The following is a 21,444-nucleotide window of genomic DNA, read 5'->3' as shown; positions in this document are numbered from 1 at the left end:
AGAGTCAATGGGTTTTTAGAGTAGATTTATTTTTAAATATTAGAGATCTACTTTTCAGATTTTTTGGGGGTGGGGCTGAAAAGATTTCTGCAGCACAATTGTTTCTCACCTCAACACTGCACCTAAATCACCCTGAAAGATCCACGTCTACTTGCTGTTTCGTTTGTTGACTTTGGTTGCAGTTTGACACACATGGTGGTGAAGTGCATAGCTCTAAAAAACCACAGGACCAGAGAAAAGTCATCTCACTGTTCACGTCACTGCCCAGACTTTATATCGCATTAAAATGGTCTGTTCTGAAGTAAACACAGTGCAGCAGCAGATCGCCAGTGCAGTGATCATCACTTATGTGAACTGCTGCAGATCAGCAGTTTGTGATAAGATCCTGCGGGTGTAGCGCCTCATACCACTGTCATTTCAGTGCAACCTTCATGGCAGCACTGAAATATGGTTGCAGTATCACAGCAGCAGTAATCCCAGGGCAGCGCTAAATATATCAGAGCCCTCAGTGTTATATGGAATCAAGCAGTATGCTGCCTACAATCAGGGGACACAGACAACCAACGGGAACTTAACCTCCTAGGACCTGGTGTCCACATATGTGGACATCACATTTTGGGTTATTTAGACCAAAATACTAAATTTAGCTCTACAAGGGCCTGATATCCACTTACGAGGACATTATACTGCCACTGTTCTATCGAAATTTTAAACGAATGTCCTCATATGGCGCTCTTTTTTTTAATTTTTTTTATTTTTTAATTTTTTTTTTTTTTTTTAGAAACAAAAATCTGGTTTAAAAAAAAATCTGGTAATTCTTTGTTTTTATATTCATCGGGTCCCAATATGCCCAAATATCAAAGAGAAATTAAAAATGCATGCCATGGAAGAGTTCGAGTCTTAGGAGGTTAAAAGCAATTCTTATGGACTTGTCTCTGCCCAAAAGAAACTAGATGAGCCTTTGAAAACTTCTGGACTCTAAGAAGAGGGAATCAATCTTTTGCATTCAAATAAAAAAACACCAAAAAACCCAAAAGAATTTAGGCACCATTTGAGGATACAGTAAAATCACGGAGGAGGACAGTATTAACTTGTAAAATATGTGATTAGTTAGTCTTTTAGATAGGTTTCACGTTCCTTTATATGGTCTAAGCAACAGTGGTCCGGAAATCAGTGTGTGCTTTAAATGTAAAGGGCAAAAGTACAGACAACAGCCGTAAAACAAAGTATTGTCTGCATATATTCAGTCAAAGAGCAGTGAGGTGGGCATTATTGCAGCTTTTTGCTGAACAAAGTACATCAGTGTTTCCAAGCATGGCCTTTTGTGGTCTATGTGTGGATCTTAAATTCTGTGTGAGAATATATATTTTTTTTTTCCTCTCTCGTCTTTGTGCCTCTTGCCTGCGGTACCTGCAGCGATCTGACCTGTTCGTGAGTTTGAGTCGGATCAAAACAAATCATTTTAAGCAGTTTGGAATGCGTCCTCCCTGTTGGTGGGTGAATGGTAGCGCTTAAGGGAAATGGGGATTGTGTTGAAGGGAGAGAAAAGTGTGTTTGGGAAAGGGTAAAAATTAGGTTAAGCTGAAGTTAAATCTTCCCAGGTGGTGTCGGGATTTTTCTCAATGCACCTCTTTTAAGAAACCAGCTTATGTTATGTTTTTCGTTCAGTGTATCACAAATTGTATATCTTCAGACCTACCAAGCTCTTATGGAAGGGCTGATAGATGAATGAGCAGGTGAACCTGAGGTCACTGATGGAAGAATGTTAGTGCTATGTGCATGTGTGTTAAAGGCATAGTACATTGTTATGTATTTTAGCATTGATGTCCAAGTTAACTACAGCACATATTCATCTTGTTAGTTATAGAAAACAGTATTCTAGTTTATTCAAGAACACTTACAGTCAGTGATAGACCATTTAATTTTAACCCTGAACTAATGGGTGGGTTGTTTTCCAGCCTTGCTTTTCTGCAGGCTTCACCTCGAGTGATGTGTGCTGACCACATTTCTTATGGACATGATTTCCAGTGAAAGAGGTGGAGGAACAACTAAACATGTGAAAAAAGGGCAAAAGTATACTACTGCTCTCTGTGAAGCTAAGACTTGTTGACTTTGGTTGCATGACGACGCATCTGAAGTCAGAGTGTTGTTAGACTTTCCCATTGTAGCTTGTAAAAATCAATAAGAAGATGTTTTTAAAGCTCATCACAGTAATTACCAATACAGAAAACAGTGTGCATTTATGAAGCCATATTGACATCACTACTGTAAGACATAAGTTAGGTGCCCGGACTGAGATTTTTTTCTAATTTCACATGAAATATATTAGGCTCCCTGTTAAATAAGTGAAATAGGATATCAGTGTAATTGTGTGTCACCACTGACTGCTCATGTGATAAACAAAACAGTGACCCTTTTGTAGATAAAAAAGACTACTTTTGGATTTTTTTTTTTAATCTGCATTTATGAGCCATTTGTGGGGTGTTTTTGTTTTGTTTCTTAGACAAACATTGTTTTGTCAAAGTGCTATTTTACAACCCCCCCCCCCACTTCATGTATTAGTGTTGGCAAAATGAAGATTAATCTACTTCCTGTTTTGGCTAATGTTCATTAACATTACCCACCCAGTTTTATGAGAAAACACAAGGTTATCTGCCTCTACTTTGTGTAGAGCCTCTTCAAGAGCTAGATTTTTGCTTTTATTTGAATGGTTAAATCACAATCTGCCAAGGACTGCTTCTGTTGGGCTTGTAACTTTTATGGGAGGCTCCGACACTGTTTTACTCATGCATGGCATTAAAACTGAACATGCAAGCAGGCAGATCCAGATTTCAAGTAAAGGAGATCACAAGAACCTGACTATCTGGTATATATGTGAGAGCTAACACACACACACACGCACACTTGTGTATCATTTACTCTTGGATGTGACACAGATGTCAGTGTACTATTAACTAGGACCCCTCTATGGCTTTATCTGTTGAGCCAAAGTAAGCCTGATCTCCAGAGAGAGCAGGCATTGTTAAACCCTCTCCATATCCCCAGATGACTGCAGTAAAGTGGTGTGTGTATGTGAGTTTTCCCCAAGCTCCTGTCTTCACAGTCCAGATCTAATTTGCTCTGACAGGATGGTAATAAGTTAGCAATAGACACATGCTGTGTGTGTGTGTGTGTGTATCTGTATTTCAGCCGTGAACCATACCCACGCTGGCTTGTAACAGCCCACTGCTAGAAAGCAGGTGTTTAGAACCTCAAACTTACCCTCTGCGTGCGTAAATGAAGGCCATGTTGCACACAGACTTAAATACTCACAATCACATACAAACTCGAGGGCACAGCTGTTGCACTGGCTTTACCGAAGAAACACATTATGTAACCAACTTTAGTTTGTCCAGGTAGAAGTGATATTGTCTCATTTTGTATCTCATTTGAAAACCTATCAATGCACTAAAGTAGATATACTTCCCAGCCATAACACACACACACACACACACACACACACACACACACACACACTGCTGAGACATTGTTTCACTGTACATATGCTCTCATCTACACTGCTATCTATTTATACCCAGCTGTGTTCTTCCGGGCTGCCATAGCTCTGAAAATTTTCTTTTGTCAAGTGCGCAGGACTTGAAATCATGACCACATATTAAACTTGATTATAGTTGTTGTTGAAACATTTCCAGGAAACATTCCCTGATTTAGGTAGGATGTTTTTCCTGTGTTTGGGTTTAATGTTATTACTAACATTGGCTAAAGCCAGCTCCTGTATAATCAACTATCAAAGTAACACAGGAAATTAATGTGTTATTGTCCAAACTCTGAATAATAACGGCTAGAAATGTTAAAGCTGTTTTATTTCCTTTGAAGAGCTCATTGACCTGTTAATAATTTCTTTGCCACAGGGCCTCACCGGTCCTTGATCTTGAGAGGCCATAAAGCCAGGAGAAAAGATTGTGAGCAAAAGGATGGCTTCCTGGCAAGTATTCCTGTGGCTCAGCTGGGAAAAGTCTGGGGGAAAAAAAACCCAAAACAACAAAAAGGGGCAGCACCAGCAGTGAGTGTAGCTGCTCCATGCCCAAATGGTCAGCTTACACTCGCAGAACTAGACCAGTTTCAGGCTGTAGTCTCACCCAGTTAACTCTAAGACTACAGCCCTACTTTTCATGTCTGGTATGCACTGTGGATAGCTCGTTTGTAGCATGATATAAAGTTCAATATTAATACATGCAAGTTTATTGGTGTCCCTAAGGAGAAAGGCCTTTACTAGGTGTTTTAATCAAGACTGAAGGCAAAGTCCATTTCTTGTTTTATTGCTCCTTGTATCATGATTGACACCATAAGGGGACTTTTTCATGATTGCTCTTATTTATAAATTATAGGGCAGTGTAATAAAAGAAGGGTTGTTCCACTTTATTTTACACATGTCACCACATCTGAAACTGTATTGTAATCTGAGTTCATAGTGCACTCCATCCACTTGTATGAACATGACGCAAGTTGATAAGCATCTCTGTGAATATGCAGTTATTAATGTAAATACATTGACCAACATTTGGCTCAGTGTTTGTTTAGTTTGTACAGAGTACAATGTGTTAGCTTGGGTTTCAGGAATACATTGATTTTTTTTTTATTGCCGAATCTAGGATGAGCAGAACTCAGAAAAACACAACATGCCGCCTCATATTTTGTTTTTTCTTCATCACATTGCATTGATCTGCAGCGATTACCGTTACATACTGGTAGTGGAGGTGCATGCTGTTTTGAGTCCTTGAAAGCTGAATTTGAAAGCAGAGACATGTGCTACCCTGGCGGCTCAAAAAATGTCAACAGCGCCCCAGCAGCATCTGTGCATCCAAACAGTGCTATGCAGCAGCTTGAAGCTGGCTACACTGGCGTGCATACAAGTCGTCTTGTTGAAACAAAATATAAACAAACCGCAAACCTCTGAACGCAGAAACCTGTCAACACTTGGGGGGGGGGGGGGGGAATTGTGTTGCTTATTTAGGCAACCAAATGATTATTACATGTAATGTGATCTGTCAGCTAGATTTTATTCCAGCATAACCTTCATTAGACGTACGAATAGTTGGATATGCTTTACTTGTAAACATGCATCTGAGACTTCCTTATTAAGTTATTTGTTGCATATTCATATCTCTATTTTGTTTTTGTTTTTTGTGATCAACTTTTGTTTTATTTTTCCACTTTGTAGTCATGAAAAAAATGCATCTCTTCAGCTCAGGGAAAGTGTGTGTGTGTGTGTGTGTGTGTGTCTTTAGTCACTGCTCATTAATGTGTATAAAGAGACTGATAACTGTGCTAATCTGAAAATGCTCTTTGTGGCGTTCTCTTATCTCTAAATCTCTCCTGGTTGGACTTGGTTTCTCTCTAAATCTTCTTGCCCACCTGCATCTCTGAATGTGTCCCACTTTTAGTCTCATTATTTCTGTCTGTCTACCTTTTGTCCAATCTCCTTCAATTATGAACACCGTCTATTCAGAGCACACAATAGTTATATGGATTTTTTTCTTCTTCCATATAATCATGAAATTGTATTAAATGTCACCACATTAAAACAGAATTCTTTCTTTCTGTCTGTTCACAGCTCCACCACCAAGCAGATTCAACAGGAGAGTGTCGGGTAAGTTCACCGGCGTGTGTTTGTGTGTGTTTGACGTCATGTCCCCCAAGTGTAAACCACACCATTGGCGACATTACATACATCACTGCCAAAACAGCTTACCAACAGTTTATTTGTGTGTGTGCGTGCCTGTGGGGCTGATTAGTATCTGCTTTTGCAGTAGAACTGTGTTTAGGCATTTTTTGGGGGGGGGTAATCACTGTATTTGTGCACGTCACAAATGTACAACAGTGTTAAGAAGCTTCACTGTGGTGTGTTTTGGGTCTTGTGTGTCTGCCTCGTCTCTGTTTCTGTGCTTTAGCGTCTGTGGTTTGGTGTGCGCTGTGCTCTTGTTTTCTCACGCTCCGTCATACTTCTGTAGTGTTTACACGAGTGGCTGAATGTCGTCAGCCGTCACAGAGCGCTGCACTTTGATTAGGCTCTGGGTGTGTCCCCTGATGTTTATCTGCACTGCCTTTTTATCATTACTGACCTCCTGTCTTTACCCCAGTCTTATGGTTTCCTTGGAGAAATTGCACATTTTAACAGAAAGTGCACATTTTAGCAACTTTATTTTCTTTGTTTTTTCTTTTCTTTTTTTAAAAGCTAATTTAGAACAATGACATTTTGCTGCCCAGAGGTCCTTGTTGCTATGATTTGGTAAACAAAACTGTTCAAATATTCTTTGTTGACAAAGATACTGTGTGGTGCCACAACCTTTGTTGTGGTAATGTTGTAAGACACGATGATCCCTTCTGATCCATGAGGAAGAATTGCTTTAATATAACAACAAAGATGGAGCGTCACTGTGCTGCTTGTCATGTTTCCCAGAGATGTCACTGCAAAGATTCTTCAGAAACGAAGGCCCATGTTTGTAGTTTTCTTTTTCAGGCATTTGTATGTATATTCAATGATGGCTTCATTTTTTATTTTTTTGGCATTTTGGTTGTGATATACAGTCCTTTGCAAAAGTCTTGAGCTCCCCTTGTTTCTTTATATTTTACGAGGAGCCACACTTTTTTATTTTTAAAGTAGTCTTGAGCAGTAGTTCTCTTTCTAAAGGTCTTTCAAAGGTTTTCTTTGGATTTTGGCTGCTTTTTCACGCATTTTTAGTCCAACGTATGTACCTGGCCTTTTACACAGGATGCTTTTCTTTTTTCTCTCTCTCTCTCTTTTCCTGCCTAGAAATCCCTCAGGAATTAATCAGTTCTGTATCTACTAGGGGTGCAACGATACACAAAATTCACGGTTCGGTTTGGTTCGATACTTTGGTGTCACGGTTCGATATTTTTTCGATACAAAATAAAATGTTCATGCCTTTCTAATTTGTCATTTATTAAAATTATAAATATATATTTTAATCAAAAGTACAGTTTTTAAATTTAACCCTAACCCTTGTGCGTGTTTTTTATTTTGACAGCGAATGCGCACCTGCGGACCACTTATGTGCAGCCCTGGTTATTTAGCTCATCATATCGCAGCCACAGAAATTCTTTTGTCCATGAAACCATAAAGCTGCACTTTCTTTTTGCCTTATAGTCTGATTTGTCATAACTTCTCCGTTTTGCGGTAAGCTTTTCTTTGGCTGTCACTTCTTCACCCTGACCTGTCTTATTTGGCTCAGCAGAACTAAAATATATATCCTGCTGCTTTTACACGCGCACTCACATAAGCTCAGCGATTCTCTGCGCGATCAACCTCTCACATGTTTAAGCTGCAGGAGATTTCACTTGTCATGTTTGCATAGTAAGCTAACGATTAATAAGACGATGTCAGAGGAATTGGTGCACAAATTATCATCACTCACAGATCAGTGCTGTCGCTCTCTATACACAGTTCGCACGATTGCAAAGTGAAAGCAAAAAAACAAGCGCAAATTCAAACGCGATTTCAATATGTCACATATTGACAGTGGCTCACCGATGCCAATGACATATTTACCCAGCTACATTTCTGAAAGAATGCAAAAGCATTGACATATATTTTTCCTTCCTACAATAGCCCGACGGGCAGGGAAGAGATAGATTTTGGTAGCCCGACTGAAAAAATCGCTAGCTCCAGGACGTCGGGCTAGCGATATTGCAAGCCCTGTATCTGATTGAGGAATCACTCATCTTTGGAAAAGAGAGTTTATTACAGAGAAATGTCTCTTTCCAAAATAAAAGCTATACTATCCGCTTCTTCTGGGCTATATTCTCAGCAGCATAAGGAGAATCATGTGCTAACAGCTGTCTAAATGACTCGGCTAAAGTTAGTAGCATGCTTGCTTGTTTTTGTCTGCTTCCACTTGTCTTTGCACTAGGATGATGTCGGCGTAAATGTGCAGTCATATTCGTTGTGTTCCCACTAGTGCTTTCAGGTTAATCTCGTTGAAATGACCTTAACGCCACAACACGGCAAATCTCCGTTAACGAGCTACCGCCGATCACTCCGTGCATGGGGCTAGACGGCCAACACGTTAACGAGCTAACTGCGCTAACACACTAGTTCCCACCCATGTAATTGAGCATTGCATGGCACATCCAACATACTGTTTTACTTTAGTCCATGACTCGCCTACCTTCAGGGTCATACGTCACATGAAAACCAAAATAATCCCAAACGCCAGATCTGAATGAGGGTGGGGGAGGTCCATGTTGCAAGGAGAGCTTAACTTCTGTCTTGCTAGCTTGCCCTGCTCTCTTCCTTCTGACGATGCTGTCTGTGTTGAGCGCTCAGTGGATCTGTGCTCGACAGTGCAGCCTAGGCGGAGTAGTCGAACGCAGATTCACTGAGCGCTCAACACAGACAGCATCGTCAGAAGGAAAGTTGATAAAATAAATTACAAATGTTGTATTGTTCGATACATATGCGTACCGAACCGAAAGCACTGTATCGAACGGTTCAATATCGATACGAATATCGTTGCACCCCTAGTATCTACACATAGCAGACAATCATTTTTCAATTGTAATCCTGAGGCAATTTGTTACTAACAGCCTGTTGCAAAAACAAATTTGCTCCAGTTAAAAAGTTTAATCTTTTAAAAAATCCCAAAGAAGAGCTATTTGGAAAACTGTAGAAGTGGAGGATAAAGGAAGAGGTTATAGGCCTTAAAAAACACACACACAAACAAACAACAACTTACACCAGATGAACAAATATCCCACGAATCCCCAAATTTCACAAGAACTGGATTGAAAGTCAGTGGGGACAGGTCTTATGGCGTAATGAATCCAAATTTGAAATTTTTGTTTAAAATTTCTGTTGGTATTGATGGAGAAGGAAAAAGAGGTTCAACAATGTCTACAGCCATCTGTAAAACATGGTGGAGGCCCTGTCATGCTTTTCAAGCTGCACGTCAGTCAGTGGTGTTGAGGATCTTGTCAAAATTGATGAAATTATGAACCCAGAAAACTACGATCAGATTTTGCAATATATCTAAAAGGCAGCCAAAATCCAAAGAAATGAGTTATCTGTGTGTTTCATTAAAAATAAAGGGGTGGTCTGCCTTTAAATGAATAAGAGAAGAAAAGGGAGTAGAATACTGTCCAGAAAAGGTGTAATGATGTCATCCAACAGTTACACAAAAGCATTTACTCTTTGCTTTTCTAAATGGTGAGGTAGGTGTAGCATCCAAAACTTAATATGTGACTAATTTCACAAGGAGATACAAAGATGTTTGCCTAAAACCTTCTTGGCATTGTCTTGTAATTAGGATTCCTTAATTAGATTATTTTGTGATATTAAACCACTGGTCTGTGGTTCATTTAGTAACAGGCGTGATTTCACTTTCAGACCGTCTAGTGCAGTGTTCGACAACACTTCCAAATAAGTTAATTAAACAAAGATGGGGCATCGTTTGTTGTGGCTTGGCACTATAAATCAAAATATCCTCTCTGTACAGTGATATTATGAGAGTCCTGTTTTGTATTGTAGCAGTTAATATGAGGATCTGCTCAGAGTTTCTGTCCGCTCTAATGCAAGAACAAATAGTTGGGGGGGAGAGGGCCGCTTTCCAAGGACGTGCTAAGTAAAGGAATTTCTGATGACGTAGTTTAAATTGTTAAACAAAAAATTCAGCCTTGGAGCTTTTAAACTGTGCTTTAAATCAAAAAATGCACTTATCATCATTATTTTCTTTTTTAATAATACAGCGTTTGGTCCAAACACTTGTATTTTGGGGCAGAAAAAGTAAGGAATAACCTATTTGGATGATCAATATGTCCATTACCTTTGTGGGTCTTGGGTGTGATGCCTCATTGTTTAAGATTGTGTTCTCACTCCTAATTAACTACCATATTCTGAATTAAAGAGCACTGAAACTCACACTTTTGCATTTTTATTTCTTCAAACTGAAACAAATGAGTTAGCACATTGACTCTCTAGAGATCACACTGCTTCAAACATCATTGTTATGACTGCTGGAAGAGAAGACTCTACTCTTGTGCGCACACACACACACACACGGAGGCATCAATGTGTTTTGTGAGAAGTGGTGTCTCTCTCTACAGAGAGGGAGGAAACAGATAAATAGTGACTATCTAAAATTACCTTGTCAGTGTTTGTCATGCACTGTAGCAAAACATGTCGCTGCACATGTGTCATTTCCTCAATCCAGTGTCCTGCGGTCCTCTCTTTCCCTACGCTTGTGTGTAGAAACATTTGTTTGTTTTTCCTTGTCCAGAAGAATGTGATAAAATTGAATTATCTTACAAACATAATTATCTTACATACACACTTTTTGTTGAGTGGACTCTGGGCTGTTAAGAGTGGTTCATTTTGAAGTTAATTTAGTAAATTAGCTTACCGGTACCAGTTTACAATGTAAGGGACAGAGTAGTGTATTTTTGACAAGGTTTGTCATTTTTAAGGCAAGTTTTTGGTATGTTTATAACTTGAGGTTACTCTATTCCGTAACCCCTGTTCTCTGATAACATGAGAGAGGTGTCTCACTATGGCTGAGAGAGCGTTCCCCATACAGGTAAAAGGTGCAGCAGTGAGAGTTTGCAGCCATCTTTAAACCACGGTGAAGGCTTAATAGTGGTTTTGGGCTGCATTTCAGCCAGAGGTGTTGGGTCTTGTCAAAATGGACAAGAAGTTATGAAGAGTCACGAAAAATGCCATCAGATTTTGATGCAGCATACAATACTATTTGGAAAGTGTCTAGTAACAGATTAATCTTTCAGCATGACAATGATCCCAAACAGACTTCCAAGGGAATAAAAGCATCCCTGGATACAAAATCCCATAGTGCAATGCCATCAGTCACAGTGGCTTTGGGACCTGAACATTATTGAAGCAGTGTCGGATTATCTTGACAGAAAACAGAACAAAAGTTAGCCAACATCTAAAGAAGAGCTTTGAATGTCCTTCAAGAAGCCTGGAGAACTATCCTTGAAGACTACTAAAAAAAAAAAAAAAATACAAGAAAGATTGCATAAGAGAGTTCAGGCTGTATTGAAGAATATTTCCATGTATGTTTGCTTGTTTCAGTAAATCACTGCATGTATTTCCCATTTTCCTAACAAAATATAAATGAATGGGGATGGGGTCCAAACTTTTGCACCATACTGTAATTAATTTTTTAGTTGAAGTGGCTTAATGCTTACTCAGAAAGAGTAGTAGAAAACTGTATTTTTTACCTGGATTTCTTTGTCTGTAGTGTGTGCGGAACCATTAAACCCAGACGAGGATGACGAGGACACTGAACCCAGAGTGGTTCACCCAAAAACAGACGAACAGCGCTGCAGACTGCAAGAGGCCTGCCGAGACATCCTACTCTTCAAAACACTAGATCAAGTAAATCAGTCACACAAACAACAAAACAGGAAGAGATGTGTACACAGATGGTTAGCAATGGATAAAACTATTAAAAAAAAAAAAAAGGCGGGGGGGGGAAGAAAGGTTGAACAAAGAATGATTCCTGAAGGGATGCCTTCCTCATTAAACCTGTCAGTGAGGCCATGAAACAATATTTATTATTAACTTGGGTACAGTGCAGTAGAGTTACATGCAAATAATGCTATATTACTACTTGTGGTGTTTGTGTGTGCAATGAATTACTGACTCGTTTGGGTCACATAAACAGCACAGGTAAATTATGTTTCTTAAAGTCAATTGCTGTTGGGGTAAATCTGACATTGTGAAAAAAAATATTGTATTGTGGACTCGAAAATGGTCCTCTTCCTTTCCCTTGTGTATTTTCTAATACCATTTCCCTGATGGGATAATTAAATTTCTTCTTGTCTCCCTTCAGGAGCAACACACACACAGAAGCTAACTGAAATTATTGATGCACGAGCGCATGCGCGCACACAATATATTTTCCCTGTTACTCATCTTCCTCATTTGTGGCTGACATCCTTTTTCTGTTCCCGTATGAAGGAGCAGTTCTCACAGGTGCTGGACGCTATGTTTGAGTTGATTGTTAAGCCTCAGGAGCACGTCATAGACCAGGGACATGATGGAGACAACTTCTATGTCATAGAGAGGTAAGAAGCAGATGCCCGTGTCAGATCATTAAAACTGGGACTGTTTGTTTATTCAAATACAGCCTGTTTATTTAGGCTAGGCTGGATGGCAAAAAGGCCAGTGATGGTGTTTTACAGCATAACTGTTGCAAAAGACGGTGATGACCAGAGTTCCTGTTTTGTATATTTGAGTTATTATATTATACTGAAAGACCAGACAATATACATTTGTATTATTTAAACCAATGCAGTGCCATATTCCTGCATCATAATGTAGCATCAGTCTGTATGGAAAAGAGTCAGACAATTATGAGCCTCATAAAGTATAAAACAATAAATCCTTCCATTACATCCTAAACAACTGCAAACTAGATCTGACATAGTGATATCACTTAGAAAGTATATTATGGTAATTAAGAAATGAGTAGAAGGTAGTTTAAAAAAGCACGGCTGTTCTTTTAGAAATCAGTAAATAAGTTGTGACTGCTGGTCATAACAGTTGGGCTTGGGTTTGTGCATTGTTCAGGTTTGACAGGCGTGTGTATCTGTGTTTATGGTATTAGTGGAGCTGTGTATTTCACCTGCTGTATTGTTAATGTAAACACATGGTGCGTTCACAGGTCTTTACATGCCAGGTTAAAGTTGACTTGCATTAAATATACCCTCTGCGTTATATGTAATATGGAAAAATGAACACATTGTGATTTGGAAAATTATAATTACTCATTCGTCTGCAGGAAGTTGTGCTGATTGCTGCATTAACTTTCTCAGGCCTTGGTGAAATACAAACATTTTAAGTTCATTTCAAGAGTTTTGTACTTTAAAATATGTTAGATGCAACTTGAAAGGTTTCCATGGTGATCTCGAAGAGTACAGTGCTCTTGTAGGATATAGCATCTTTGTCGCTTACATTACTCTAACCAAAGTGATTACTTAAGAATGACTTAGGGATTACTTGCACTGAAAAAAGCCTGACCTCAAGATGTCAGTTTTTAACCTCTACCACTGAAGAGAGAACAGACTTCCCACTGTGTTTCTGGTGGCCTGCCAACGTTTGTCCCACCCTGGCCTCAGTTCATTCTTGGCATGGCTCATATCAGTGCAGTACAGCAGTGTAGTTCCACTCGTGTGCTATCGTTTCATCTGCACACACACTTTTAAACACAGCGTGCTCCCTGTACATGAGACATGCAGTGACCTTTATGAGCAGCATGCCTGCCTGATCATATACTATCCTGTGGTTTTTTTTCCTAGCCTGTGCAAAGTGTAGGTGGCAGCTAATGTCACGAGCAGGGTGGGGTGTGAACATGGACACACAGAGAGACGAAGGGATAAACAGAAAAGAAAAGCAGTGAGGATAATAGGATAAAGCAACATTGCTTGTTTCCCATTTAATCTTTTTCGTATGTCACTGAGGCATATTTGTATTATAGACATCTCCTGCTTTCCTTATGGTGTCATATTATTAATCAGCTTAAACAGATTGGTCTGTTTCTGCTGTCAGCTGATTCTGAATGGCATAACTAAATGGGTTTGTGTAGCTGACGTGTGTGCCACTATATGGTAAATGTCCACTTAACAAAATCATAGACAGTCAGTTCTAAAGCCTCTAAGACAGGAAGTGGCTAGAAATCCTTCAGAGCTCCTCAAGGATGAGGAGTAAATATATAATGGGAGGAGTGACGTGAAAGATGTGAAAAAGGATCATTGTTGCTTTCAGCTGTGATTACTTAAAGTGTTATTACTGTAATCATTAAATTAAAAGTTTCAGTTTTGAAATCATTAAGTTGCGTAATCTTTCTCTCCTGCCTGGGTTTTTCTCATGAAAGCTGTAATGTCTTATATATTTTCAAATCACTGTGAAGCTCAGTGCCCAAAATAATTTTTTAATTCTGTTTACTGATATTGAGCATTTGCACCGTGTATCTAGTTTAAACATCACTGAAGGCTGTGCCCAAGGGTGGGCTTAGAAAAATTATGTACACATCCCCTAAGTGCAGGAAGAAACATCCGTTTGTCCTTGAGCAGCAGTTCCACAAATATACTCGTCGTTTTCTCATTTGCTGCAGTTTATCAAGAAAGTACATTTAACACTAGAAACACTTTGAGTTCAAAAGCACTGAACTACGCTAGTGTGATGTTATTCCTAGTGGTTGAATGAAGAAACAGAGGTGGTGAAAGAATCATGGCTCTTTGTTTATATTGACCCAGACATATTTATCCAAGCATGAAATTTATCAGTGGCCACCAGGTTTCACACCTGTTTGGTTGTTGAATAATGTGTGAACAACACATACAGATGGGTCTAGAGGGGGGAAGAAAAGAGAGGCTATAAAACTGTCGAAGTAACTTGCAACAGCTTTAATCCGCTTTGGCATGGATTCTACAAATCTATGAAACTCTACCAGAAGGATTTAACACATGTAATGCAAATACAGCTTTCGGATCTCATATCATATCTACTATCATTTAAATTTAATTCATTTTAAATTTTAATTTATCAATGGATTTGAATCACATCATAAAGCCATTCATTAACTTCTCTTGCCCTATGAATGGCAGAATGGTCTCACCATAGGATGAAGGTGACCACATCGAACAAGTTTGCATTGATTTGCAATGAACAGATCCACCAGATCCTTCACTGCTTAACTTTCTCACTCATCTGTAGCTACATCTTAACTTCAGGCAGCTGGCGAAACAGGTTATCATTGTTCCCTCTGTCATGATAATCCAGTCGACGTAAGCTAATACTCAGTCGCCACCGATAGGGTTTTATCCCTTCTACGCAGCCAATGGGAAGACTGGCTAGCCTACAAAATTAGGGGTTAATCCTGCCAAGCAACAACGCTGCAAATTACCTACTCCAGGTTTAATCCTCGTGCAGACAGAGAGGGAGAGTGGGCTTCTCAACTGAAGCATTAGTCTCAATGAGTCAAGTAGGCACTATAACCTTTTTTTATTAGACAGTGGGATAATATAACAAATCCAACTGTTTTCCTGTCATGTTTTCCTGCTATTAAATCTTTTACATAGTGGATTGCAAAACAGGATGCTTTGTAAAATGAAAGAATTTGACTGGAATGATTTGCAAAACATTTGAAGTACATTTAATTGGTAGAAGAACAACGACAAAACAGAAAATGGTAAAAGTGAGGAATTTTCTTGAGTTTGAAAAATATATGATCATTTTAAATTTGATGCCAGTACCACATTTTAGAAAAGTTAAGACTTTTGTTAATCACATTTTCTTTCAAACATGGTTAATGGTACTGTTGGAGTTATAATAGTGAAATGTGTTGTCATTCTCACTAAATATTTTTGAGCGGTTCGGCAATCCTCCGTGGTTTTTTGCATTTCATATTGTACCAGATGCTTTTAATAAGCGACAGCTCTGGACTGCAGTCAGATCAGTTTATCACCCCAACACTCTTACTGTGGAGCTATAATGTTGTAAGAAAGTAGTTTGCTATAGTCAGGCTGATATAGATACAGCAGCATGTACTACTTCAAAATTTGCATTGCTTGTTCAGAGTCGGTGGTCCACAAACATATGTGAGCTAATGCCTAAAGCCCATAGAAATTGCCTATGCTTATTTTGAATGGTGCAGTCCTGATGGCACCTCTGTACCTAAATGAGCTTGTGCCCAGAGGATGTGTCAATTACACTTTTATTCATTGCTGACAGTGTTTTTCACACGTGTTCCTGAGCTTGTATGAACCCACTGATTTTTCCATTATAAAATCTTTTATGTTTTAAATGTAGTGCCTCCTCGGGGCCTTATGATTCTGCCTGTTCCCTATTAGTTTTCAGCCTTGTCCCTTGGAAACAAAGATTTTCCTTGTTATATTACACTGAGAGATGTATTACAAATTATTGAGCTTCTTCTTACACAGTATTTCTCAGGGAAATAGACACTTCTCCATCTTTACTTCCTCTCTGAGATGCTCTTCAAATTAAGTGAGTTCAGGTATTTTTTGCAGTGATACGTTTTCCCTGGTTATACCTGTGCGCGCCCATCAATCCATTTTAGATAGCTTCACAGAACATTGCAGCATCTTTATGTGCTTACATTACTGAAATATAGCATTGAAATGATTTGCAAATCAATGCATTCTGTTGTTTTGTTTTGTTTTTCTTTTTAAGAATAAACACAAGTCACCAAGTGTACCACACTATCACGGTCCTATCCACAGGATAGAGATGCTCTGTAAATAGATAACCATGTACACCATTTTGTAGTTAATAAACATTACTCATTTTGGGTGATCAGTGATGACTGTCATCAAAAAACCTCTTATAGCAACTAAAATGGTACATTTTTTCAAAGCTTGTGGAGAGGTTGAACACAGTCAGAGGAAGAAGCCATAAAATGTTTATGCAGATCTTGAATCACTTTCTTTGAAACTGCAGCTCTGTCCAAGTGCCCCACTTTTCTCACTTTGAGACTCTGCTGCTGACTTCTTGTTATTTCTAACCTTCTGTCAATCGCTCTCTCGCCTTCTCTCCAGGGGTGTGTATGACATAGTGGTTTCAGGAAAATGCGTGGGTCAGTATAACAATAAGGGCAGCTTTGGAGAGCTGGCACTCATGTACAACACGCCACGTGCCGCCACCATTGTAGCCACCCAGGACGGAGCGCTATGGGGACTGGTAAGAACTTATAATCCACTTTAAATCCTTTTCTAAAGCCACCACCTACATGAAACTCCATTATTAAGCATTTTCTAACTCCATTTTGTTCTTTGTTTTTCAGTAACATTTCAGTTATGACCTCTTTGAACTTACATCAACTGTTGTACATCTGTTGTAATAGTATAGCAGCCTGTACGGGTCTGTAAAGCTCAGGTTTAAACTGTTTTCATTGAAAATTGTCTCAAGAGTATTGCACTGTGAAGGCTGGGAGCTGTTTCTGTGACTGAACACAGTTTAATAGGCTGTGATGCTGAAGCATGTTAAGAATGGACTCCTGTAATCTATGAATGGAGCCAGTGGCTTTGTAATGTCTTTTGCCGCTGCAGCTCCACCTGCTGGCCAAGCAGAGGAAGAACAATGTGACTTTTTCTCTATATGAGGTATTTGTTTATTAGAGACATTTTTCCTCTCCTAGGACCGTGCTACATTTCGTAGACTCATTGTAAAGAACAATGCCAAGAAGAGGAGGATGTACGAGTGTTTCATTGAGTCAGTGCCCCTACTCAAATCACTGGAGGTGAGTTATACTTGGATTGGTTTGAAATAAGCCTCATCTTACTCAGTTTAGGCCCCCCCACCCCCACGCCCTCATATTAAAGAGTCTAAAGTTCAGCAGAAAGTATAAGAATGTGATTGATGAATCTGAGATGAGCTGGATTGACTTTGGGGGTATTTGCAACATTTTTGACGCATTTCTTCTACAATATTGCCATTTTCCCTTAAATGTTTGTCTTCTCTCTTTCCAGGCAACAGAGAGGATGAAGCTAGTTGATGTATTAGGAGCAAAGCAGTTCACAGATGCCGAACGTATCATCACACAGGTGAGAGATGCATTTATCAGATGTAGTTTCACCCTGCAGCGTTGAAGGTCTTTACATTCATATAGAGCATATATATATATAAGTGTCTTTTCTTTCTCCTCAGGGAGACAAAGCTGATTGTTTCTACATTGTAGAGTCTGGGGAGGTCAAGATCATGATGAAGAGTAAAGTAAGAAGCTCAACTTCTTTGAATGAATGTATTTTCAATGTGCATTTCTATAAGCAGAAAACTTAGGATCATACTTACTGGTTTAACAGTATGCAGTTAGACAAAAGCCTGATTATATTCTTTCACCAGGTAATTTCTGTACAGCACAATAGCAACCCACACTCTCCATTGAAATCCATCACAACACAAAAGTGTGTCCTCTATTTGCCTAGCAACTATGGGATTCATGATTGTCTGCTCAGTCTGCTGAGTGCCTCTTGCTTCGGGGTTGAGGCTCCTAACCTTTAATCCTGTTCCCTTTTCTCCTCCCCCCTCTCCTGCAGACGAAGGCAGACCACGCAGACAATGCGGAGGTGGAGATAACACGCTGTACCAGGGGTCAGTACTTCGGGGAGCTGGCCTTGGTCACTAACAAGCCCCGGGCCGCCTCAGCCTACGCAGTGGGAGATGTCAAGTGTTTGGGTAAGACAAAATATACTTGGACATCAATGCCAATCCTGCTATCTCAAGGATAGTGATAAGGAACTTAGATGTGTGTAACCCTTGTATATAGTTGGGCATCATATAAAATCTGTGAATGAGTAGTATTTAAACCACTCAAACTTTCAACAGGTCTGTGGTATTCATTTTCTACTAATTGAACTGTTACAAGCATTTTGGCCTGAGATATCAAGTGGCATTTGAATTTTGATTAATTCACGGCCGGCTGTTCATCGCCTTTTTTTTTTTCTTTTTTTTTTTCTCTTTGATTGAAGGTCATTGTGTCATTATTTTGCTTTTAAAGTGGGTACACTAATTCAGGCTCTTCAGAGTGTGTATGAGCAGCTCTTCAGTTTTGAAAATGAACAGGATTATTATTATTTTTATTTTTTTTAATAACTGATTGTGTTTTTGTAGCATCCCTGTGGTTTTTATTTAGTTTTCCAGTCATCTCTGTTATTTGTTTTAATGGTGTATTAGCTCCACTCTGTATTCCCCTGTTTACTCCTCTTTAGTGTTAACCATAAATACACTGTTAGTATACACTCTTATCCATCTTGTATTTCAGTGTATTTTCTGTTCCCTGACGGTACCCCAGCTTGTCTTGAACAAATGCTTGATCTTTTAAGAAGAGGAAGTGTCATTAATCTGTACTGCAGCGGCATATTCTGTCTGCTGTACTCCTGTCACTCTCCCACCGTTGTTAAAGATGAGCAGGACTTCAAAGGCCCCCTGGTGCCTGTAGTGCTGTTATGAACATGTATATCTGTCACAGTGCATCTGTGACAGATAAGATAAGCAGTCTGCTAAATGTATTAATGATGCATCAGAAACATTTCACTGATGACTGAAGTTGTTGTTTCATTCGGGATGAATGCTTATGCTCGCATTTGTCCTGATGGAGGTGAATTTGTCTGGTACTTTGGAGACCTCGGGGTTCAAGTGGGGTTCTTGTGAGATGTGTTTCCAGCTTGGCAGCTTCAGATGATTCTAATTGCAACTCTACTCGTTGCACTTGCGCCTCAGAAATACGTCTACCCTGATATTCTAATGTAGATGTTTGGGAAAGCCAATCCTTTATTTATTCTTTTCAGGAAATTTACATCACAAAGGCAGACAGCTTCAGCACAGACATAATGCCTCACATCCCAAACAGAAAAACTTTATCTATTCCTCATGGCTCCAACTTCCTGTTGAGCTGCACACCAAAGTATCTGTGGTTAAAGACTACTTCTGCTTCTGGGTGGTTATCGGTATTGGTTATGTCCTCCTCCTACCTCTCTTAAAGTCCACAACCATCCCCTTGTATTTGCGATGTTAAGATGGAGATGATTACATTCCCTCCAATCTACAAAGTCCTGTGTTTACATATATATGTAACTTTATGTGGGGAAACATTTCAACAGTACCCCTTGTAGACTGTTTAAATGTGTTGTGACAACTGAATTTAATCCTCAGATGTGTTTCACATCCATCTCTGTTTCTCTGTTTAGTAATAGACATCCAGGCATTTGAGCGCCTCCTGGGCTCCTGTAAGGAGATCATGAAGAGGAACATCGCCCACTATGAGGAGCAGCTGGTGGCTCTGTTTGGCTCCAGCATGGACCTGAGAGACTGAGCCTCCCATACCACCCTCCGTGCCTTCTACTACAAACACACATACAGACAGACAGACACACAGACATATGTCCTTTCCCACATCATGCAGTGGCTATAGAGACTCATAAGCTTTACACAGATGGTGCAAATGCATGAAAGTGTACTTGGCTCACCTCCAGGTATATAAATCAGAGTATGAACACACACTCCATCACACACACACATTCACTGATCTCTGTAGGCACTGAGAGACGCTCACTTAAGTCTGCTCACCCTCGTGCACAACCAGCTCAACAGACCCCTTGTTAAGCTGACTTTGGTTAGATATACACATACAGAGCTAGCTGAAGGCCACATACCTTGTTACTTGAGCCAGCTTCAACCTCTCAGTATGAATGCCTTTGCTGCAGTGACCTAAAACAGGTAAAAGCAGTGTAAGGACGTATAGTACACAAGCACTCCATACACACGTCCAAAAAGACACAGAGCTTCACATGTGCAGGCTTTGCATTCACGTGAGCACTTAAACAACTCCAAGTTGTTCCAAGCCTCAGCCAAGGACACATCAACCCATGGAGACACACACACACACACACACACACACACACACACACACACACACACACACACACACACACACACACGCGGGTACAACATATAGGCAACCACAGTTGCAAAAACGGATACACTGTGGTAAAATGGAGATGAAAAACTTCCCTGAAAAGGAAAACTTCAAATTCAAAAAGGCAAAAAAAAAAGAGAGTTTAAAAAAAGATACATTTTAGAAACATTTTATGAAGATTCAAAACAGAAGCTTTGATAAAATATTTAAATTAACAAAAAAAGAGTGTTTCCTCTTTGGGGGGGCTGGGGTGCAGAACTTTGTGAGCGCGCTCCGTTTCTTCCTCTACTGTTGTTGATCGAGTTGAGTTAGTGCTGGTGATTATTGCAGTACCACAGAAGAAGCAGTGAAAACAACCCTATGTTTTCTGGGCCATTGTTATTCGTCATTGACTCCACACATCATTGTATTGAATTAATTAATAATGTATTGTTATATTCTTTTTTTGCTTTTTGTTTTGTTTTACTTTGACCAGTTCTGATAAAATTCACCATCATCTCTGACACAATGTAAAGAGAAAAAAAAGGAAGAAAAAAAACATCTAATATAACATTAGTGCTTATTTCGCCTTGATTATCCTTGAATAAGTTGTCCTGGATTTAAAAATGGAAAAAAAATTAATAAAAAATTTTGTTAAAAAATCTTGCCTCTGTTAAATTTCTAATGCAACTTGATATTTTTTTCAGTGCCATATTAATAACATGTAAATGCAAGTATTTGGGTGATTCAAATGCAGTGCATGTAACACTGAGCTTTGGTTGATTCTCACAGGCAGTTTGTGGTCCTTCATTATGTTCTAGCCTTCAGCTTATGTAGTAAGAGACTACTCATCACTACTGCACTGCTTTGTTAACGTCATTTCCCTTTGTTTCCATGTGTCAATTTTCATCTTTCCTAAAGGTGCTTGTACATGATTCAGCTGTGACTCAACTTTAGACAATACTTACTGCAGATCACTGTTTTTAATTAATTTTTT

General features: G+C 39.3%; 1 protein-coding gene across 1 annotated transcript in view; it reads left to right on the top strand.

Moving 5' to 3' along the window:
- Positions 1-21,082, top strand: part of prkar2aa (protein kinase, cAMP-dependent, regulatory, type II, alpha A) — a 45,700-nt gene extending 24,618 nt beyond the window's left edge. Inside the window, exons 3-11 of the mRNA XM_085260344.1 lie at positions 5,615-5,650; positions 11,274-11,410; positions 11,996-12,102; positions 16,594-16,735; positions 17,193-17,294; positions 17,524-17,598; positions 17,702-17,767; positions 18,091-18,229; positions 19,741-21,082. Of these exons, the coding sequence (XP_085116470.1) occupies positions 5,615-5,650; positions 11,274-11,410; positions 11,996-12,102; positions 16,594-16,735; positions 17,193-17,294; positions 17,524-17,598; positions 17,702-17,767; positions 18,091-18,229; positions 19,741-19,865 (929 nt within the window). The 3' untranslated portion in view covers positions 19,866-21,082. The remainder of the gene's footprint in view (positions 1-5,614; positions 5,651-11,273; positions 11,411-11,995; positions 12,103-16,593; positions 16,736-17,192; positions 17,295-17,523; positions 17,599-17,701; positions 17,768-18,090; positions 18,230-19,740) is intronic.
- Positions 21,083-21,444: the final 362 nt, after the last annotated feature.

This window comes from Mchenga conophoros, linkage group LG20, assembly GCF_057382185.1.
Source record: "Mchenga conophoros isolate Kocher_MC1m ecotype Shallow Benthic linkage group LG20, M_conophoros_male_GT1.1, whole genome shotgun sequence".
NCBI classification, from domain to species: Eukaryota; Metazoa; Chordata; class Actinopteri; order Cichliformes; family Cichlidae; genus Mchenga; species Mchenga conophoros.
Note: the sequence above shows the minus strand (reverse complement) of the source record. Positions and strands in the feature narration are given on the sequence as shown.